The sequence below is a fragment of the Euwallacea fornicatus genome, chromosome 19, assembly GCF_040115645.1.
Source record: "Euwallacea fornicatus isolate EFF26 chromosome 19, ASM4011564v1, whole genome shotgun sequence".
NCBI lineage: Eukaryota > Metazoa > Arthropoda > Insecta > Coleoptera > Curculionidae > Euwallacea > Euwallacea fornicatus.
The window spans coordinates 3,451,709-3,471,927 of NC_089559.1; the positions used below are offsets into that span (position 1 = coordinate 3,451,709).

Consider the following 20,219-nt stretch of genomic DNA (forward strand, 5'->3'; position numbering starts at 1 on the left):
GTTTATGTTAAAATTTTTACATGAAACAGCATACTTTCATTTATATTTTCTGTAAGTTTTAGTATTCTAACGTGTTTTCATGGTACTCTGCAATTTTTCAAACTGAAAATGTCCGCGATTAAAAGGAAAACATTTCTTGAGTGCACTTACATTTGACGGACTCGAACTCTGGATCAACTGCCAGTACCTCTATGACTATCCATATTGGCAAAGAACGGCAATTTTTAGTTATGTATTTATAGATCTGATCTTGAGATATCTTCCTTTGTGGTGACAAAATGGCGACCGTTTTATTAATGTCACTGAATGACATATGGCACAATATTCTTTTATTTAAAGTGAGGCGATAACCAATTAATCCCGCACAACATTTATCCGGTGATAATCCGCGTTAATAAAGGATTTACGAGGAAGATAAACCATGGATGCATAATAATGGCAGTCATGCATGAAGCCGTAATCCGTCGATTTTTAGTGCCTCCGTTCATATTTTCCCATGCTACAGATAATGTGTGTATATCGGCTCTAAAGCCATGTTGATTGGAAATCGTTGTGGTCCATTGTTGTGTTCCATGATGGATCGAGAGATCTCTCCAATTCAGATTTAAATTTAGCCCCTTCTGCCATGTCTAGGAAGAGGTTTGGCCATTATGCTTTTCTCACTATGCCCGAGCTCAATATAAGTTTTTAATATAACCTAATTTAAACTTCAGGAAATCGCGCAATAACAGTTAGCTGGTAACGTTAAGTTTCCAGTTAGAGAGGAAATATTACTCCAATTTAATCGCCCAAAACGCACAGCCTCACGATATCGATTCGGTGGAATCTCATATATTTAGTTTAATTTGTGCAAAATAGGGCACGTATATGGCTGAACCCGAACTATGTAGTTCAGAACTATTAAGTTTAAAGCTCCCGTGTAATTGCAGATAGCGGCGTAACTGTTTAGAAATATCTATCCATTACGCGTTGTTCATGTCTGCTTCGTGCCGAGTTGCTGAGATGCCTCAGAGAAAGCTCACATTTGACTGATAATTATGGTCGTTTGTCTATGGTAATTTGAAGCCGTAAAAGCTACGGAATCATCCGAAATCAACAAGCTTCAGTGCCACACTATAACCCGTGCGTCCATCTAGAATCCAGGTAACGTTGTCAAGAGGATAATTTTCATGGAAACGGTGAAATAAAAGCAGAGCGCAGAAGCTGTGGAATCGTCCAAAATCAACAAAATCCGAAGTTACAATTTAAACCAACCGTCCATCCAGAATCAAGGTTACGTTATCAGGACGATAATTTAATTGATTTTTACCTCAGAAAACCGCAGGCTTCGAGGTACTTCGTTTTTTTCATATTCTCCTTAGAAATCTGTAATTTGGAATTATGTATTGTCCAGATTCGCCAGATACAGACCGAAAGTAGAATATTTCTGAATTTTGATTTTTTTCCAGGGTAATCGCCATTTTCGCAAGAAACTACATGATATGTAGATTTATTGCTCAGAGAGCAAATAAATGCCGCAAACTCCAATCACAAATACAGGCTTTCACTTACTGCCCGGATTCACCAAAGCCGGCCTAAGTCTCCTACTTACAGATAAATGATTCTTCCCGCGAACTTAATAAATTTTATTCCTCCCCTATATCCCCAGACCTGAACGCTGCTATGGTAATTAGCTTGAAGCTAAAGTTAACAGCACCCTAATAATTAAGCAGAAGCCCTCCTGGGTGTCTTTTAATTATTCTTTTCTGGAGTATCGTTGCAGTATCTACAACTCTTTAAAAAAAAAAACGTTCCGAATAGCACTTGCAATGAACCTGAAAAACTGACCCACAAAGATCGTTACACCTTTCCAACTCCCGGGCCTTGAAAAGATGGAGATGTCTTTTTCGTAGTAACACAATTCGTAGCACATTTCAGAGCAAACCACGTTGAAAAAAAAACATGGTGAAACCATACATTTCTGCCTTTTCGCAGTAATTGGGCAGTAGCAGCTAACCTGAACGAACGTACCTATTTTCATAAATCGTAATTAGTACTGCGTGAAAGAACTGCACAGCCGACCAGTTGGATTTCGCATTTAAATGGGCGTTTATGAGCCACCCGACGCGAGCGTTCGGATTGAAATTTCTGACTTAGATGAGGTAGTATGCTCGTAAAATCATTGTTATCTTTAGAAATACACTCTGCGGAAATTATTTTGTTGTCGTTATGCAGACTCCTCTTCACGCGTTGAACATTTCAAATTCATTAAGAAATAAACTGAAGCGTGGTAAGTCGAGTGTAAAGAACTAAAGATTAAATCCTGCCTCTGGAACCGCTGAAAGCCAATAACTGTTTCATAGATCGGTGAAAGAAAATGTTCTCTATAAATATTAAAACTTTTAACTTCAGACAAATATGACCAGAGGGGTACTAGAGAGAAAACTCGGGAAGAAAAAAACAAGGCAGAACGGAAGAAATTTCTAAAAAAATTCTTGCAACCTGTAAAACTCGACTACGCCAATGGATTTTTCACATATATTAGCAAAATGTTTACCTTTCATTTTAAGTCTTTAAATATTGAAGTTAATTTAGAAATAAACAAAGGCGTCTCGAGGGGGTAAAAAAACCCTATGGAAGTAACCAAGTAAATAAAAAAAAATCTTAACTAACTTTCACAGGTAATTTACGAGGTTCGATAAATTATTCTACAGATTTTCTACAGAGGTTTTGGAAATCGTCTCAGAATAAACAGAGGCATGCCAGATAGGAAACTATAAAATCTGAAAAGTATCAAAAAAGCTTTACAAATTTTTAAAATTCTGATGTTCTTTAAACTAGCTCTACCGCAATGAGTTTTAAGGACTTCTGAAATGCATAATTTTCTCTTCAAAATCCCGAGATGTTGCGAAAAATTCAGATATGAACAGAAACGTCTTTATCACGAGTGGAGACGTAAAAATCTATGGAAGAAACCTAATTCAATTTGAAAAAGCCATCACTGCTCTTAAAACACAGGACTCCAATGACTTTCACGTAGCTCAGCAGTGTATATATAGAACTCTTTCAAAATGCTGTAATTTCCAAATTATTTTAATAATAAAGAGTTGTCTTTGAGTTGTAATTAAGGGAGTAAATTTGCGACAAATTTACCGGCCCCGCATCGTGGTTTTTTATTCATTCCCCTATATACAAGGTGTTTCATGTAAGTAAGTCACGGGATCTACCTGCGTATTTTATAGTATTTGTTCCATTTTCTTTTTGCTCTGTTCTTAAAAAATACTTCGAATTGGAATTTCAACGCGACTGTATGCAGTAGACCAATTAATTCACGCACTTCTCGGCTTCACTATTTTGTCAAGAAATTGTGCCTTAAGATGAAATTCCCTGAAGTCAATCTGTTGCAATTTCAAAATACTTCGTCCTTCTTTTTGCGAAATAAGCAAAGAACGAAATTCTTCGTGATAACGGCCACAGCGGCAAATTAAGTCGGAAATGAAATATAAATGTTAAAAGTCAGATGAAATTTGGAGAGAATTTAGACATCTAATCCCTACTTTCGTTTCCGCATGGTGCACTCGTCGGTCCAAATTAAAATTTATCTCTGGAAAGTTCGAGCTTGTAGAAGTCTTAAATGTGTATTTAAAAATTAGCTTTAAGAGGGGTTTTGTAACCAGCAAAGAGATTTATCTCCTTCAAAGCAACGTTGTTTGCATTTTCGATTATTCTGATATCAGACTTACTCGAGATTATCTTCTTAAAAAGATCAGATAGGCACATGTGAAATGGATCCATCATGTGTTTTACACTTGTGAAGTGTATCTATTCGAGCAAATCGTTTCACGCGTCTCAATTCCAGTAATAATTTCAATGACAAAATTAGATAGTTTTACAAAGTTCGATTACTACATTCCTACAACAGTTCTATAGGGTAATTTGAACGTGGCTATACACGAGCTAATTACCAAATTACCATGGTTATTGGAAATGCTGTGACGTGCATTAGTTTGTTTCTTTTCTAATGGAAAATCCTTGTTTGGCAGAAACATTTGCAATGGACAAATCCATGGGACTTTGCAGGTAATTTGCATGTATTATGGACAAATTAACTGAAACCAAACTTGGAACAATCAAATTCAAATTAGCCTAAAAACAGTTTTTACGTGTTCAATAGGTTGGAGTGTGTTTGCATGTTGTTTTGATGGATTTTTCCTCACAGAGGCCGCAAAATTCCATTTACCGATTATGAATTACAATGGCTGGAATTCGGGATGATGTGTGTTGATTCGTATTGGCGTGTCGGGGGAATTGTGGATGAGGAATTGATCATTCAGCATTCAATTAACAAAGGGACGAATATCGATTTGTTCAGGTTAGTTCTGGTCTGTCACTAATGAACATAGTTTTTCGGAAAAAAATCATATTAGAAACAACCAAAAAATAAGAAGAAACATTCGGATCTGAGGTAAATCAACAACTGAAAAGACACCACAGAGACGAAAAAATCGGCAAAAATTACTTAATTTCGGGAAATTCTAAACAAGCAATTGTGATACAGCTCATTGGCATGTGACAATATCTTTAGGCTTCAGAATTTTCCGAATTAGTCCTATTCATTGTCACTTTTTCTTTTGAAAATACACCCGATATGTTACGGTTTTGTACCCGATGACCCAGGTACTTTCGAAGATATATGGCAAACCAGCACAAGTTTCAACCTTAGATAGTGAGTGGGTAACATTGTGTACGGGTTAAATTGTGCGTGGGTTAGATTGTGCATGGGTTAGATTCTACGTGGGTTTGATTTTGAATGTGTTAGATTGCGAAGAAGTTACATTCGACTGTGTGTTTCGTTCCTTGCCCAGACCCCCGAAATTTCGGCTAAAAAATTACGTGCTCTCTTCCCGGTTTGCAGCTCATCCTATTCCTGAAATAGTGAATTTTTATTCTAAACTCTACATTCCAACAACAAAGACACTGAGCTTTGATGAGTAAACAATCCTAAATTAAACATCTGTCAGTCGTATTGAGGCAATCAAATGAGATTTATAAACCATTTAGGAGGAAAACTGAATTAGAGTGCCTCTGCCAACGAAAAAAAATATGCTTTGAAAACATAACACAGCCAAGACTAATTATTTCCTAATTACACCGAAGAGATTAGGCCACAAACGATTAATTATTGTTATCTCATAGGAGTATTGCGCTTAAATTGGCTTTACATTGTTTATCTTCCTATGTGTACACCAGACGAACACGATTTTCCCCACGCAAATACCGTTTTTAATTGTCATAAAATATTTTTATTTTAGGGCCTTTTATCAGCCTTCGTAAACAAATATCATGAGAGTTTATAAACAAGCGCAAAAGCCCTAAAAGGGGGTAACGGTATTACGGGAAATTAATTATTTATATCCTTCCTTTGCCATAATTATTGTAGTGTGGGATAGTAGTAGTACTATCCAAGAATATCAAATTTCCTGATATGGATCAATATGTAATACACTCAGTTTCTCACTTAAGTTTTCAAGGAAACATGATCTCGGAAGAGGGGCGTCATGCATACTAAACAGAAGGTCGAAGGAGTTCCCAAACTTTAAGGCTCGCCTAAATTGCCTTAAAATTCAATAACTTTTTTCTTTTTTACCCTCAGAGGTTGAAATTTGATAAGTGTTTGTCTTCATAACTCTCAATCATTCTAAAACGTAAATAATGGAAAAGAAAACAGACATCAATCATTTAAAGATCAAATACGAAACATTTTTGGGGAATCAAAGTGGATTTCACAAACACTTTTGGTGAGTAAACACTTGTTTTATGAGAACTGTTTTTGTGTGGTGTGATTACAAAGATTTACCCATTTGTAAATAGACTATTAGGGAGCGCCAATTGGATTTAAAAGCTCCGGAAATGCTCATTTTGCGGCCAAATGTGGGAAAATGTCACAGGAAACACAATATGAATACATGAGAAAGCTATAGCGTTTTTCATTTGAGAAAATACACGTCTAGGCCAATGGAACTCGTCCTAGTCTAGAAACGAGACAAAGGAATCCTTAAAAAATCATAACGTACTGATCCGAATATTTCAATTAGTGCTCCAAATTTTCTATTCCCGAATACGAAAAACAATTATTTTAATAATGAGTTTTCAAGACTTTAGAATTTGTTAAATTGTGAAAAGAAACGTCCCCGCCGCTGGGCCTTAACCTCGAATACACACAAACAAGCCATGGTTTACTTGAAATGTAATAACGAGCTCTTTACCGATAATCCAGTAGCGGCACTAGACATAGATTTTTCACTTGTCAGAAACTACACATCTTCGTAAGCAAATCTTTTTCTTGAATATAAAGGAAATATAGGCACAGTTGAAAAGTAATTGCGAGGTGTTCACTAAATTCCAGTAATGACATCGGATTACTTTTTTTATTATGAAAAAATTGCTAAATACTTTTAATTCTAGAAAAGTAAATGTTACTAATGTATTGAAAACCAGAAGCGTCTCTAAAGAGGCTAAAAAATATAAACCACTACGTTTTCAGAGTTTGAATACATATTTTCAAAAACATATTTGATCTTTAGAACGTCACTAAAGTTCGCGGTTTTCAGGGAAAATTACTGCTGATGTAACTAAAATTCCCACATATAAAACTTTACGAAATGTAATAAATCACGGACGTTCCTACAGTTCGACCAATTCTTTTTCTGTTCGTACGTCACTGACACACCCCATTTATGGACCCAAAATGACCATTCAATCCGACATGCCACAAATAAAAAATTTAGTATAAAATATTATGTCACGGCACTCCCTGAAGGGGGGCCGGAACATTGAATCAAATCGACCATTATTCCATTTCGAGCAAAGTTTTAATATTTCTACAGATTTTTCCACCCGCAACAAGATAAAATCGAAGTTTTCCTCGCTAAATGTAACGAAAACTTTACTTCCACTCGGCAATCTAATTCTCTAATGTTTAATCCATAGGTAACTTAAATTGAGACAAATAGCGTTCTCTGATTTAATGGAAAAACAGATCTGCAGCACCATATTTTCCTTTTTTTACTCCACCAACACCGGAAGAATTAATTCAAATTAAAATTATCCATCTCAGCAATGAAACACCGGCATGACCTCGAACCCCATGGACAGCAATCCATCACCATCCAACAACACCACTCATCTCTTCCCGGAAACTTTCGGCGTCCAGCAGGCTGCTCTAGTGATCCTCCTCAGCATCGTCATTGTAATAGTGGTGATCGGAAACACTCTGGTGATCGCCGCCGTGATCACTACCAGACGGTTGAGAACCGTGACTAATTGTTTCGTCATGTCTTTGGCCGTTGCTGATTGGTTGGTGGGCATTTTTGTGATGCCGCCAGCAGTAGCGTATCTCATCGTTGGTAAGTATCAAATATCATAAATCGGAGGTTGAGTTTTATTCAGAAGAAGGTTCCATTTTATTTGACTGATGGTGATAAAAGCGCAGCAGAAAAACGAACGTCAAGTGGATCAGAGATAAGACGTTATAAGGCTCTGATGTGAGAGATGTAAGCTATTTCCTTTTTATGGAAGGATATCTCCGCTTTCTGGGGATTAGGAAGAGAGTGGGAGATGTCGCTTCCCTTAAATCCAATCAGCCTTTTTACCCTTGCGAGACACGCGAAAATACTCTTGTGTTTCACCTTGCCACGTACAAGCTCCATTATTCCAAAGGGCACAACATAGGCGGCATTAAAAATGCATTAACGCTTTTTTTATCTACGAAGTTGTCCTTTAATAAACGAGTCCACTCTACAGAGTGACAAATGTTTTTAAAATATTTCACGTCATCTGGGTGTTTTCGGACGTTCTGATACATTCTATATCTGACGAATTGCATAATTATGTCAGGTTCTTGGGAATTGGGATGGATCCTTTGCGACATATGGGTGTCCCTCGATATTCTTCTCTGCACAGCCTCCATCCTCAGCCTATGTGCCATCAGTGTCGATCGCTATCTAGCTGTAACTCAGCCTTTAAGTTATTCTAAGAAGAGAAGGTCCAAGAGATTAGCTTTTGGGATGATTCTCATAGTTTGGATCAGTTCGGCTCTAATAACTGCCCCACCCATGTTCGGATGGTAAGTACTCCAACTTACCCAGTGTTTCACTTATTGTCTTAGTTTAATCTAATTCTTTCCTAATGGTAAAGTTTCCCGGACCTTTGGGAACTTAAAATGATTTTTTTCAGGTACGAGTCTGGAAGGCACAACCAGAAAACATGCAGATACAATAAAAATACCGGGTACGTCATCTATTCAGCCATGGGTTCGTTTTTCATCCCCATGGTGGTAATGCTGTACGTTTACGTCCGGATATCTTGCGTTATAGCTCAAAGGCATGACCAGTTGAGCCATATTAATACATCATTCACTAAAGTATGTATAGGCACTATGTAGTCATAACAACAATTTATAAAATTCATTCAGAAAAGCAAACACAATGGGCTAACCATTGAGGAATCGGATCTAGAAAGAATTTCAGGGGAAACTGAAGAGGGGTGCCAAAGGTAATTGTGATTGTAAAAAAGAGATTGTAGAGTTGCTAAAAGGGAATTTAGTGTCCGGTCGTCCAGTTTGAGAAACAGCTACCAGAACAGCGTACTTCCGGAGACCCCCAGGCCGTCTACTACTAGATTGTTAAAGGCTAACACTTCCTATTCCTTCCAGGAGCATCGTCCATTAACTCCAGTAAAGAATCTCAATAATTTTAGGTAAGGATCAAATTTATTTGCGTCACTCCACATCTTAAAGTTTAGGCTTCTGGTGGTTCTGGTTTCAGCAAAAAAGTAGCTCTTTAGATATTTAATTTACACATTTAAAGATGTGTTGAAGGTTAAGGTTCAAGGCTGGTTAGTCCAAGATTTAAACTAAATTTTTCGATCGACATGAAAATTAGTATTTAAGCCTCCCAGATATAACACAAATATTTCCTTCACCATTCTGTCAAGAAATCCACTTCATTCTGGAGATTATTATCTATGTACTGTTAAGAATAGTACAAATTTGAAAATAAAAATATCTCCTCCACTATATTGTCATAAATTCTACTAAGTTTAAAATATATAAGTAGTTACATATAATACGTATATACATACAAAGTATTCTGTCGAAAAGTTTCCAATACTGTTATATTGGAAAATTGAGAGAACATCGTAAAACGCTAAAACACGTCGATTCTGTTTTGGAGAGGAACACATTATAGCGTGGATCTTAAGTTTATTGAAATAACCTCCTCTATGGGGGTACAATCAGCATTAGGATTTGAAGTGGAACCATGCATTGAATATCCCCTTATTTTAAAAGTAATAAAATTTACTTAGATGTAGGTTTGACAAGTTTAGTCAGAAAAAATATTCCTGCTAAAAATGTCAATGGCGTAATACTTTTTTTCGTAAATAATATCGGAAGACATGTACACTGGTACAGCAATAAAATTATTTTTCTTAGTAAAATACGGGATTTTATGTCCTATTAACACAGTTCCAAACTAAAAGCTAGGTCTAAAGTAGTTTCTGAGAAATTGAAAAATAACGATTTGAAAAGAAAAATTTCAACTGTTGTTGATATATGTTCATATGAACTTTTCTTCATATAGTGACCTGACGAATCACATCCTGAAATATTAGCACCACATTAGAGAACTCCCTGTGTACATATACATAAACAGGGTGGGTTTTTTAAAATATAAATGCCAACATCTTGAAAACTATGCCGACAATAAAAAAAAAACAAAAATACCTCTACCATAATGTAATGAGGGAAGATGATTGAGCATATAATGGACTCTAACTACCCTCTACCAAATACACCCCAGTCACTCCAAGTCATTTTTTCAAAGAGCACGGGCACGGCTGCGACATATCGAGAAGTTTTTCAATGATACCAAAATTTCCGGAATTCCACCGTTAAATGTATGAAATGCCTAAAATGCAAAATCCATGAATAGGGCACCAAGACGTGAAATTAAATTGTTTTTAATCGGGGATAAGTAATTGGAATTGATCATTAATTCAAAGCTTTATTGTAGGTGTTTCTTATTTTCAATCCAAGCGTACAAACACTATTGATGTTCTCGAGGCACATTGCCATCAAAGAATTAATAATAATGTTCAATGTAAAAAAATCTATGTTTTTCTTTTATCCGTATTTATTAATATTTTTTTACCCAGCGAATCTTCGAGACCTGTTTATTAACTTTTTGCTTCTTGTCGCAAACTTTCAGTCGAAACATGGTTTATTCAATTGCGGAACGGGTTGAAATTGTTTTTAGTTATGACTCTGAGGAATGCTGTCTTTAACGAACCACAAAAATATTTCGCCAGCGATATCCTGAAACGAACATTAATCCTTCCTAGTCCAGGAAATGAATGAAAAAGTTTGAAGAAATCAGTTCTGTGGCCAACAAAAAAATAAATTCATCAAGGATATTAGATGAGCCTACTCAAATCGAAATTCTCGGACAATTTGTCCAAAATCCATCATTGTCTCTCCATAAAGCATCTCCTTTAACTGGACTGTCAACAGCATCGATATGAAAAGTTCCAAAATTACACAAATTCAAATTCTTCAGGAATTGAATGCACATAATCCAGACCGATGAATGGAATATTGCGACGTGATGTAAGATTTGATTACCAACCTGTCCCGACTACTGCTGAACGTTTGCTTCAACGTAGAGTGCACGTTTTACTCTCGATAGGTGCAATTGTAGAATCTGAAGTAATTCAAAACCTCATATTGAACCATTAATAATCCATGAGCTAGAGGATCAGAAGGTAGAAAATGGCGAATTACAATTGGACGACAATTTACTAAGATTTCAACAGGATGGAGCGCCGGCACATTGTGTTTTACCCGTTGGGCAGTGGTTGAATAACAATTACCCCGCAAGATGAATTGGAGAGGAGCTATAGAATAGATGCCCCCTAAATCTCCCGATCTCACTCCATTGGATTTATTTTTGTGGGAAGACTGGAAATCTGTAGTGTTTAAAACCCAACTGGAAACAACTGAACCATTGGGACTGCAAATTATTAATGTATCATGAAATTCCCATACAAACTTTTGTCGATGTGAGACGAGAACGTAAATATCGTTTGTGCGCTTGCATGGACATTAACAAACATCTACTATAAAAAAATTATGAATATTAAGCGGAAATTCTTATGCTTTGATTTAGTTATAATAAAACTTTGAATTAATTATCAGCTCTATTAGTTATTCCTGATTAAAAACCATTTAATTTTATACCTGGGTGTCTTACTCATGAATTTTACATTTTAGACATTATCGGATACATTTGAGGACGGAATTCCAAAAACTTTGATACCATTGAAAAGCTTATTGAAAATGCTTTCCGACAATATGTCGCAACCATGTCCGTGCTATAAAAAAATGATTTGGGGTGCATTAGGTAGAAGATACGGAATTCATCATGCCCTCAATCATCTTCCCCCATGATATTATGGTATATATGACTGAAATTTTTCCATTGCTGAGATAATATCCAAAATATTGGCATTTATACTTTTAAGAAATCCATCCGAAATATGTACATATGCAGGGTGTTTTATAAATACACCGACAAACTTTCAGGAGATATAAAGCTCATAAAATAAATTTTTAAATTGAATAAAATTAGGTTGGAAATCGCTTCGTTTCCAAGATACATAGTGTTTAATTACTTATTTTTTAATTTTTTTAAATATATATATATATATATTTTTTAAAAATGCTTTGGGGTAAGGATATGAAAATAGGGACACGCAATGACAAAATTAATGTGCATGTTCTGGAATAGACTATTTCCGCTTACACCAGTGGTGTTCGCGCGACCATACAACGCTTCTGCATGTGTACATGGCTCAGAATTTAATGAAACCATACTGTGGAAGAAGAGTATTATTTCATCCTCAGGCATACTTCCTATATATTTGTCTTTATGTCCCTTAATTCTACTAAAACAAAATAAAATTAATTTCTCTTAACGAATTTTTCAAAATCACATTTGACAACCTGCAATGGTTTTTTGATAGACACAGGAATGAGAATTTTCTTATAACTTGAAAACAGCTATCTGAGCAACAAAATGCTAAGAGGCTTTCTTAATTAAGAATTGATGGAATATTAAAAAACTATATTGGTATTTAAAAAAGTCAATGGTATATCATCTTTTTAATTAAATACATTCCATGGAATGGCCACAGGGACGCCACTGGTGTAGGTGGACATATTCTGCTTACTCCAGAACATATACATTTTTGCCGCCATAGTGTATTCCTAATTTCATGTCCTTATCCGAACGAAACGATTTCAAATCTAAGTTTATTCACTTTAAACATTTATTTTTATGAGCTCTATATCTCTTAAAGGTTTATACGGTATACAGTGAAATCTCTCATACGCGGACACCAATGGTCGCCTTTCATTTGTCCGCTTATCAGAAAATGTGAAAATATAGATAGGTCACTTTTCTAGGTTCAAAACTTATCGATTCAAAAAAAATCTCATTCAATTAAATAAAAATAACAATAAACTTGAACTAATCGACCTCAAAAAGAAATCATTTCAAATTACAAATGAACAAATGTATCTAAGCCCATGTACATACATATACAGTGTGTATATAAAGAATGGAATAAATCAATTAAAAATCAGGTGTTTGTTTTTTGGAAAAACGCCGGGAAACGTTGACTCTTATTTTTTGTAGCAGTTTTTTTATGGTAAACACGTGTATATAGGGTGACCCAAAAACTAGTTACGACCGCCGTCTTCACTTATTCAAATAGAAATACTTTTTTATTTCATTTTTGAATTATGCATCGAATTCTAAGTATATTTTATATAGCATGTCCTACACATAAACTCAACAGTTATTGAGAAATTTACGTCTGAACATATCAGTAACCAATTTATGATTATTTATTCGGTAAGTTTGTTTATTCATTTCCGTAGAAGGTATTTTTATTCATTTAACGCACAACATTCCAATAATATTTAAATTTGTATGTTTGTCAGTTTTGAGTTCATCTCAAGAAGGTTTAATTTCAATTAAAAGTTATATTACACATGTGTTATCTATAACACACAGAAATGAAATTTTTATTATGATTGGATACGGTGATAAAGTGCGAGCACAACAGGAGGTGAACGTTTTATTTAATAACAAATATCCCGATAGATCAATAAACGAATCGACAGTTAACAAAATTGAAAGAAAATTTCCTGATACTAGTTCGGTGGAAGATAACCTGAAGATTGGACATTTTGCGATCAATGAGGATAAAAAACTAAATGTTTTACTAGCTGTACAAAAAAATCCACTTAGTAGCATTGGGCAAGTTAATCGCGATTATAACATTCTTACTTCATCTGTACATAAGGTTTCAAAATCAGAAAAGTGGCATCTCTACAAAATATTTCTCATATACGACATAAATGAAGATCCAGACCGACGAATGCAATTATGTGAAATCCTAATGGATATGTGCCATAATTTCCCGAGGCAAGTTGAAAATATTATATTTTCAGATAAATCAACTTTTACATTAACCGGTGAAGTTAATAGGCAAAACTGCCGCTATTTGGCAAAGGAAAATCTCATATGGATGAGAGAACACCATACCCAGCATCCTGGAAAATTTAACGTTTGGGCAGAGATTGTCAAAAACCAAATCATTGGACCCTACTTTTTTGAACAGACTTTGAACCGTTCAGAAAATTTTCAATTTTTAGAATATCTAATCTCCAGTTTAAGAACTTTATTTCCCAGTCTTAGTAATTCAATGACGTATGACGAATATTTATGGTTTTAGCAAGATGGTGCACCACCGCATTATGCAGCTCAGGTTAAATTATATCTCGATTATATAGTATTTTCCACTAGATGGATTGGAAGGCGTGGATCTAATTGAATGGCCACCAAGGTCTTCGGATCTAAATCCTTTGGACTAATTTTTGTGGGGCCATCGAAAAAATGTTGTGTACAAAACTAGATCTGAAACGATTGGCGACTTAAAAACTAGAATCAGAAGAAAATGCGCTAATATTAGTCCAAAAACAATAAATATAGTCCAGAATGAATTTATCCACCGTTTGGAATACTGCCAGACACAAAAAGGATTTCAATGTGAACATTTAATTTAGTAAATACTTATTGTTCCTACTTATTAAATATTATGTTTCGTGCAAATCTATTGATAGTTGTCGTAATCATCGCGTTGGTTATTGATATGTTCAGACGTAACTTTCTCGATAACTGTTAAGTTTAAGTATAGGACATGCTACATAAAATATACTTAGAATTCGAAGCAGAATTCGAAAATGAAATAAAAAATAACTCTTTCTATTCGAAAATATTAAGTTGGTGGTCGTAATTTGTTTTTGGGTCGCCCTATATACATGCATTTACTATTAAAAAAAAACTCCAACAAAAAATAAGGATTGACGTGTCCCAGCGTTTTTTCTGAAAACAAACACCTGATTTTTAATTGAATTTGATCCATAATTTATGTACACACTACGTCCATGGCATGCATACGTCCTAATATAGGACAATTTTTATTTCGAGCTTTAACAAACCATTCCTAAGTCAGTTTGTCGATGTTAAGTCCCTTAATTTCCAAGAATGACCTATTCTACTTTGGGTTAAATTATTTACAACTGTTTAATATTTTTTGCCTTTTCTTAATTAGTTCACTTGCCTCGGTTTTTCCTATATTAAATCAAGCCCCCAAATTACGTGCACTAAGTTTTTCTCTATCGTAAACTTCCATTACTTGCAGCTTTTCCTTTAAAGTTAAGATACGTTTTGTTGGAACCATTACTAACGTACAAACACTATAAACACACAACGAGAAATATTGCTGCACAAATTAATACCCTGTTGGGGGTTCGATCCCTGATGGCTCAAGATACCGCTCTTGTAGGTTGTTTTTTCACTGATTACACAAGATAAGAGTTTCAAATCCTTAAATATTAGTATCGCACATTCTGGAACATTATTATGAGTGTTCAGAACACCTGCAGTATTAAGGAGGAAACCCCAAAATCGCACCTATTGTGCCTTATCAAGTGAAAATGTATGGAGTTATGATCAAAACACCACCAAATACTGAATTATACGTGAATTCTCGACAAAGGGTACCGCTGAAAAAACTCTTGGTAAATAAACTCTCTTATCGAAGACTAATGGTTGTCCGTTTATAAAAGAAGGGAGTAAAAAGAGAGTTAAATTTAGTGTCTGTGTCCATTTAATAAAAAATCCGCTTAATAGAGAAATATTTTTTTTAATCTCTTATGGGAAAGAGTCGGTACCCAAAAGACTGTCCTATTATAAGACAGGTCTGCTGAACGAAGGTGTCTACCAAGGGAGATTTTACTGTATTTACAAAACGCCTATGCATAGTGGCGGAGAAAAGTCTGCGTACAAGTAACAAAGTTCGTTTCACATCTAAAATTTTATGAGAATATTTGCAAATAAATGAAAGTATCGAAACAAATTGATTGTTTTAATTTAATAGATTAACCTTAACAAAAATTAACTACACATATTAAATATGACAACAATTTATTTAAATAAATCTGATAATGCAACATTATCAAAAGAAACAAGTTGATTGTTTGTATTCAGTAGTTGCTGCCTAGGTTTAGCAGAAGTTTTCAACATGAGTCCTGAGAATAAGCAAATTACAATTTAATTGAGAGAAGTTATAATAAGATTATGGAAAAAAGGAAAAAACACTAAGACAAGTGGGTAAATTTGTTGGTAAAATATATTCATCTGTAGAAAGGGTTATTCAAAATTAGACAAAAAGGAAATATACCAATAAAAGCAATATTTGGCCATCCCACATTGTTAAATCAGAGAAAAGAGCGATATGTGTTAAGGGCTGTTAAAGAAGATCTTAAAGTTAATGCCCCTAAGCTGGTTGCAATGATTCAACAACAATTTCACGAAACCGTTTGTTTCAGAACTATTCAGAATTTGTTAAAAAACAATGGATATTGAGGGTGTGTTGCTCGAAGGAAGCCTTTTGTATCTAAAATGAATCAGACGAAGAGGTTGTTGTTTGCGAAAATTCATGTTAGTAAGCTTTGGAGTTTTGGGATCGAGTTATCTGGACTGACGAAAGTAAATTTAACATTTGGGGTTCACATGAAAGGCGAATTGTGTGGAGAAAACCCAATACCCAGATGAATCCAAAGCATTTAATATCCAGTATAAAGGACGGTGGTGAACATGCTATGGTGTGTGGGTCCATATCAATAAGTGGAATGCGAGAGTTAGAATTTATTGACTCCAAGATGGATCGTTTTATGTCTTTGGACATTTTAAAGCGAAAATTAAGACCTTCAGCCGAAAAATGGACTTAGGAAATCGCTATATTTATCAACAAGATAATGATCCCAAACATACCGCAGAAATTGTTAAAGAATGGCTGCTAAATAACACTCCCAAGCAATTGCAACCCCACCTCAATCACCAGACCTTAATCCCATCGAGTATTTGTGAAAGTTATTGGACCGAAGGATTCGAAAATATCAAATAACTTTAAACGTTATGCTTTAAGAGAATTGTAAAAAAATGGTCAAAAATTTCTCAGGAGGAAACAACTAAAATAGTCCACTCAATACCAAATAGGTTAAAGGATGTCATCAAATTAAAAGGAGGTCCAACCCATTACTAAAATTGTTAATAGCACTCATATTGTTAATGTGCGCAAACTTTTTTTCTATAACTAAATTCACTTTTCTTTAAATAATGTTAATAAACATGATACTTGTACATTTATTACTCAATATTATTATAATTATTAACCTGCTCAATCGAAGGTAATACAGTGGCAAACAAAAGTATGGAAACATTTTTTATTTTTTCAAGCAATTTTATTCAAATATCCATCAAGAAAAAAGTCCTTTTTTGGAATATCTGCTATATCTAGAATATGTACATAACTAATAATAAATATATTAATATATTTATCAGTCTAAAAAAAAACAATATTGTGACAAATCTATAAATTGACCTAACATAAGTATGGAAAAATTACTTACAAATTGTTGAAAATAAATTATATTATGTACTATTTTATTAAAAGGTTTTTCAAAAGTTTTAGTATTTCGTTGGATACCCTTTGGCATCAATTACCGCTTGACATCTTCGTCCCATAGAGTCAACAAGCTTTGTACAAAGGTCCCTGGGAATCGCCTTCCACTCTTCCTCCAATACTGCCCAAAATTCATCGCGATTTTTAACATTTTTGGATCTGACCTTCTTATCTAAATAGTACCACAGATTTTCAATCGGATTTATATCAGGCGATTGTGATGGCCATTCCAACACCCGTATTTTGTTTTCTAAAAACCAATTTTTAGTTAATCGCGAGGTGTGCTTTGGATCATTATCCTGTTGATAAATCCATGCCAACGGTAGATCTTCTTCAAATGTCAATAGGTGATTTTGTAAGATGTCTCAGTACATCTTGGAGTCCATTTTTCCATTTATTTTCACTAGTGGTCCAGTACCAGATTGTGTAAAACAACTCCAAACCATCACATTTCCACCGCCATGTTTGACGGTGGGAATTAAATATTTTGGGTCATATCTTTGTCCTGGAGGTCTTCGAACATGTCCTGTAGAATCACTGCCGAACAAATTAAACTTACTTTCATCGCTGAAAACTACTAATGACCATTGGTGTTCGGTCCAGTTCTTATGTTCTCTGACGAATTTTAATCTCGCTTGTCTGTGTCGCTTTGTAAGAAGTGGCTTTTTAACTGCACATCTACCATGAAGATTTTCACTTATAAGCCGACGCCTAATTGTCATATCCGATACATCAATATCTTCAAATTCCTCTTTTAACTCCTTATTTATCGCCACATCAGATTTTTTTTGGATCGACTCTAGCTTTTCTAACGATTGCACTATCCACTCTACGGGTTGTTTTTCGAGGTCTTCCACATTTCATTGCTGGATCTACTGTTCCTCTTTGCAAATACCTCTTAATTATTTTATGAACAGTTCCCCGAGGTATATTTAATGCATTTGCAATATTAATTTGTTTTGTTCCGTTTGTGTACATGGTCACTATTCTTCGCTTGAACTCAGCACTGTAATATTTACACTTCGGCATTTTCAACAAAATCTTAGAAGCAGAAAACTTAATATAGTCACTTTAATCAACAAATTTTGAGATTAGACTAAAATGAAGAAAATGTTTCCATACTTTTGTTCGCCACTGTATATGCTTAAATTAAATTTTAGTTATCTCATATTTCTATAACTTGTGAGAGTTGAAGCGATTTTTGTTGCTTGTAGCAGAATTTTTCCGCCACTGTATATATATACAATAGGTATTATGTTTATATACAGTTTGTACATGCATATCACGAAACTAGTGATATGAAAAAGTGTATATTTCCGTGTATACACCGTTATGGTCAGGTCGAGCTCTACAATGTTGCCTGATTACTTTTGAAAAGCTACGTTATTCGATTATGTTTTAAAATTTGCTATCAAAATGATTTCAAATAATTATTCTTTTCAAAATTACATAAAAAAATGAAAATGACTCTTAAATATGAAACAAATTAGAGATAAACAAAATAGAAATAAATAAAAAATCAACGAAAATTTAATCAATAGAAATTAAAACAAAAAACGAAACAAATATAAATGCTCAAATTGGCCTCCTTGTACAGAACGATAACTAAGCTGGTCATAAAAATTCTTCCGCACGATTGCAAGTGCTTCTGGGATAACCGTTTGCATGCAATTTCGAATTTCAATTCACATCTCGTCCAAATTATTAGCTATAAATTGTAGATTTAATATAACCCCACGAGACAACATCTGCAGGAGTTAAATCGGGGGATCTTGGTGATCACAAAATGTTGCCTCGTCAACTTATCATTTTGTTTCGAAAATGTTCCTTGAGACACTCTTTAACAACAGTGGCATGGTGGACTGAACAACCATCTTGCTGAAACCATATACAGTGACTCGCATTAACATTCGGACACTATGATATTTTTGGAAGTATTAGGTTTTTTGCTAACTTATTCTTAACTAACATTATTCATTGCGTAATGTTTGGTTACAACAATTTTTCTAGTATATATAAATACATTTTTGATCTTTTAATTTTAATTATATACAAAAATACTATCGAACAAAGAAAACAAGGAATAATTTTACTATCGCCAAAATATTCGGACACGGAATGCGGTGCGATGCAGTGCAGGTAAAAAATAATAGAAAAACATTACATACAGAGTGTTTTATGATCGTAAAAGATTGGAGATACGTCAGACTCATTTTTCTTGTTAGTTGTGTGCAAGGGGGTTTGAAGGCGAACTTATTACTTACTAAAATTCACATTATGAAGCGAAAAGGTAGAAATATTTCTTTTGACATACGACAATTGATTATTTTTCATCACGCTAAAGGCAGATCGTATCGAGAAATCGATAATTTGTTAAGTATAAGTAAAAGTACAGTTGGTGATATAATTAGATTTGTTCAAGAAGATCGGATTGAATCAATTCCGTAAAAATGACGCCCGAAACTTATTGATGAGCGTGAGAAGCGTAAAATTATTAAACAAATTAAAATAAACCCTGGACTGAGTGTTCCTAAATTAACGGCTGATTTACTAGAATACAGTAGCAAAAAGTACATCTTGACACAGTTCGGCGATTATTAAAAGAAGGCGGGTACAACAGAAGAGTAACCCGAAAAAAGCCCCATACCTATCGGAAGTCAATTGCAAGAGACGTCTCCCTTTGCTCATGAATTCATTGTGAAGGAGAAAACATACCGGGAAAGCATTATATTTGCTGATGAAAAAAAATTCAATATTTTTGGATCCGATGATCGTAAAATGGTATGGCGCAAAAAGAATGAAGAGCTAAAAATTAATAATTTCCGGCCTACTGTGAAATACGGCGGAGGGAGTATAATGGTTTGGGGCTGCATCTCAGCTGTAGGAGTAGGCGAATTAGTATTTATTGAAGGAAATTTAAATAAAGTTATGTACTTGGATTTTTTAAAACGAAATTTACTAAAAAGTGCTGAAAAATTAGGTATATGCGACAATTTTAAATTTTACGAAGATAATGATCCAAAACATAAGTCGCGATTAGTCCAAAAGTATTTATTATATAATTGCCCTAAAGTATTAAATCCTCC

General features: G+C 34.6%; 1 protein-coding gene across 4 annotated transcripts in view; it reads left to right on the forward strand.

Annotated features, from left to right (window-relative positions):
- The window catches only part of LOC136345316 (probable G-protein coupled receptor No18), a 42,650-nt gene that overhangs the window by 19,511 nt on the left and 2,920 nt on the right, over positions 1-20,219 (forward strand). The window contains exons 1-7 of one of the 4 annotated variants that reach the window (XM_066293487.1): positions 3,810-4,059; positions 4,154-4,351; positions 7,097-7,385; positions 7,876-8,104; positions 8,215-8,401; positions 8,453-8,532; positions 8,584-8,736. In XM_066293487.1, coding sequence (XP_066149584.1) covers positions 7,112-7,385; positions 7,876-8,104; positions 8,215-8,401; positions 8,453-8,532; positions 8,584-8,736 — 923 coding nt within the window. In that variant the 5' untranslated portion in view covers positions 3,810-4,059; positions 4,154-4,351; positions 7,097-7,111. Of the gene's footprint in view, positions 1-3,809; positions 4,060-4,153; positions 4,352-4,753; positions 5,778-7,096; positions 7,386-7,875; positions 8,105-8,214; positions 8,402-8,452; positions 8,533-8,583; positions 8,737-20,219 lie in introns of those variants that run through there. The other 3 variants (XM_066293486.1, XM_066293485.1, XM_066293484.1) reach the window with 3 other exon arrangements.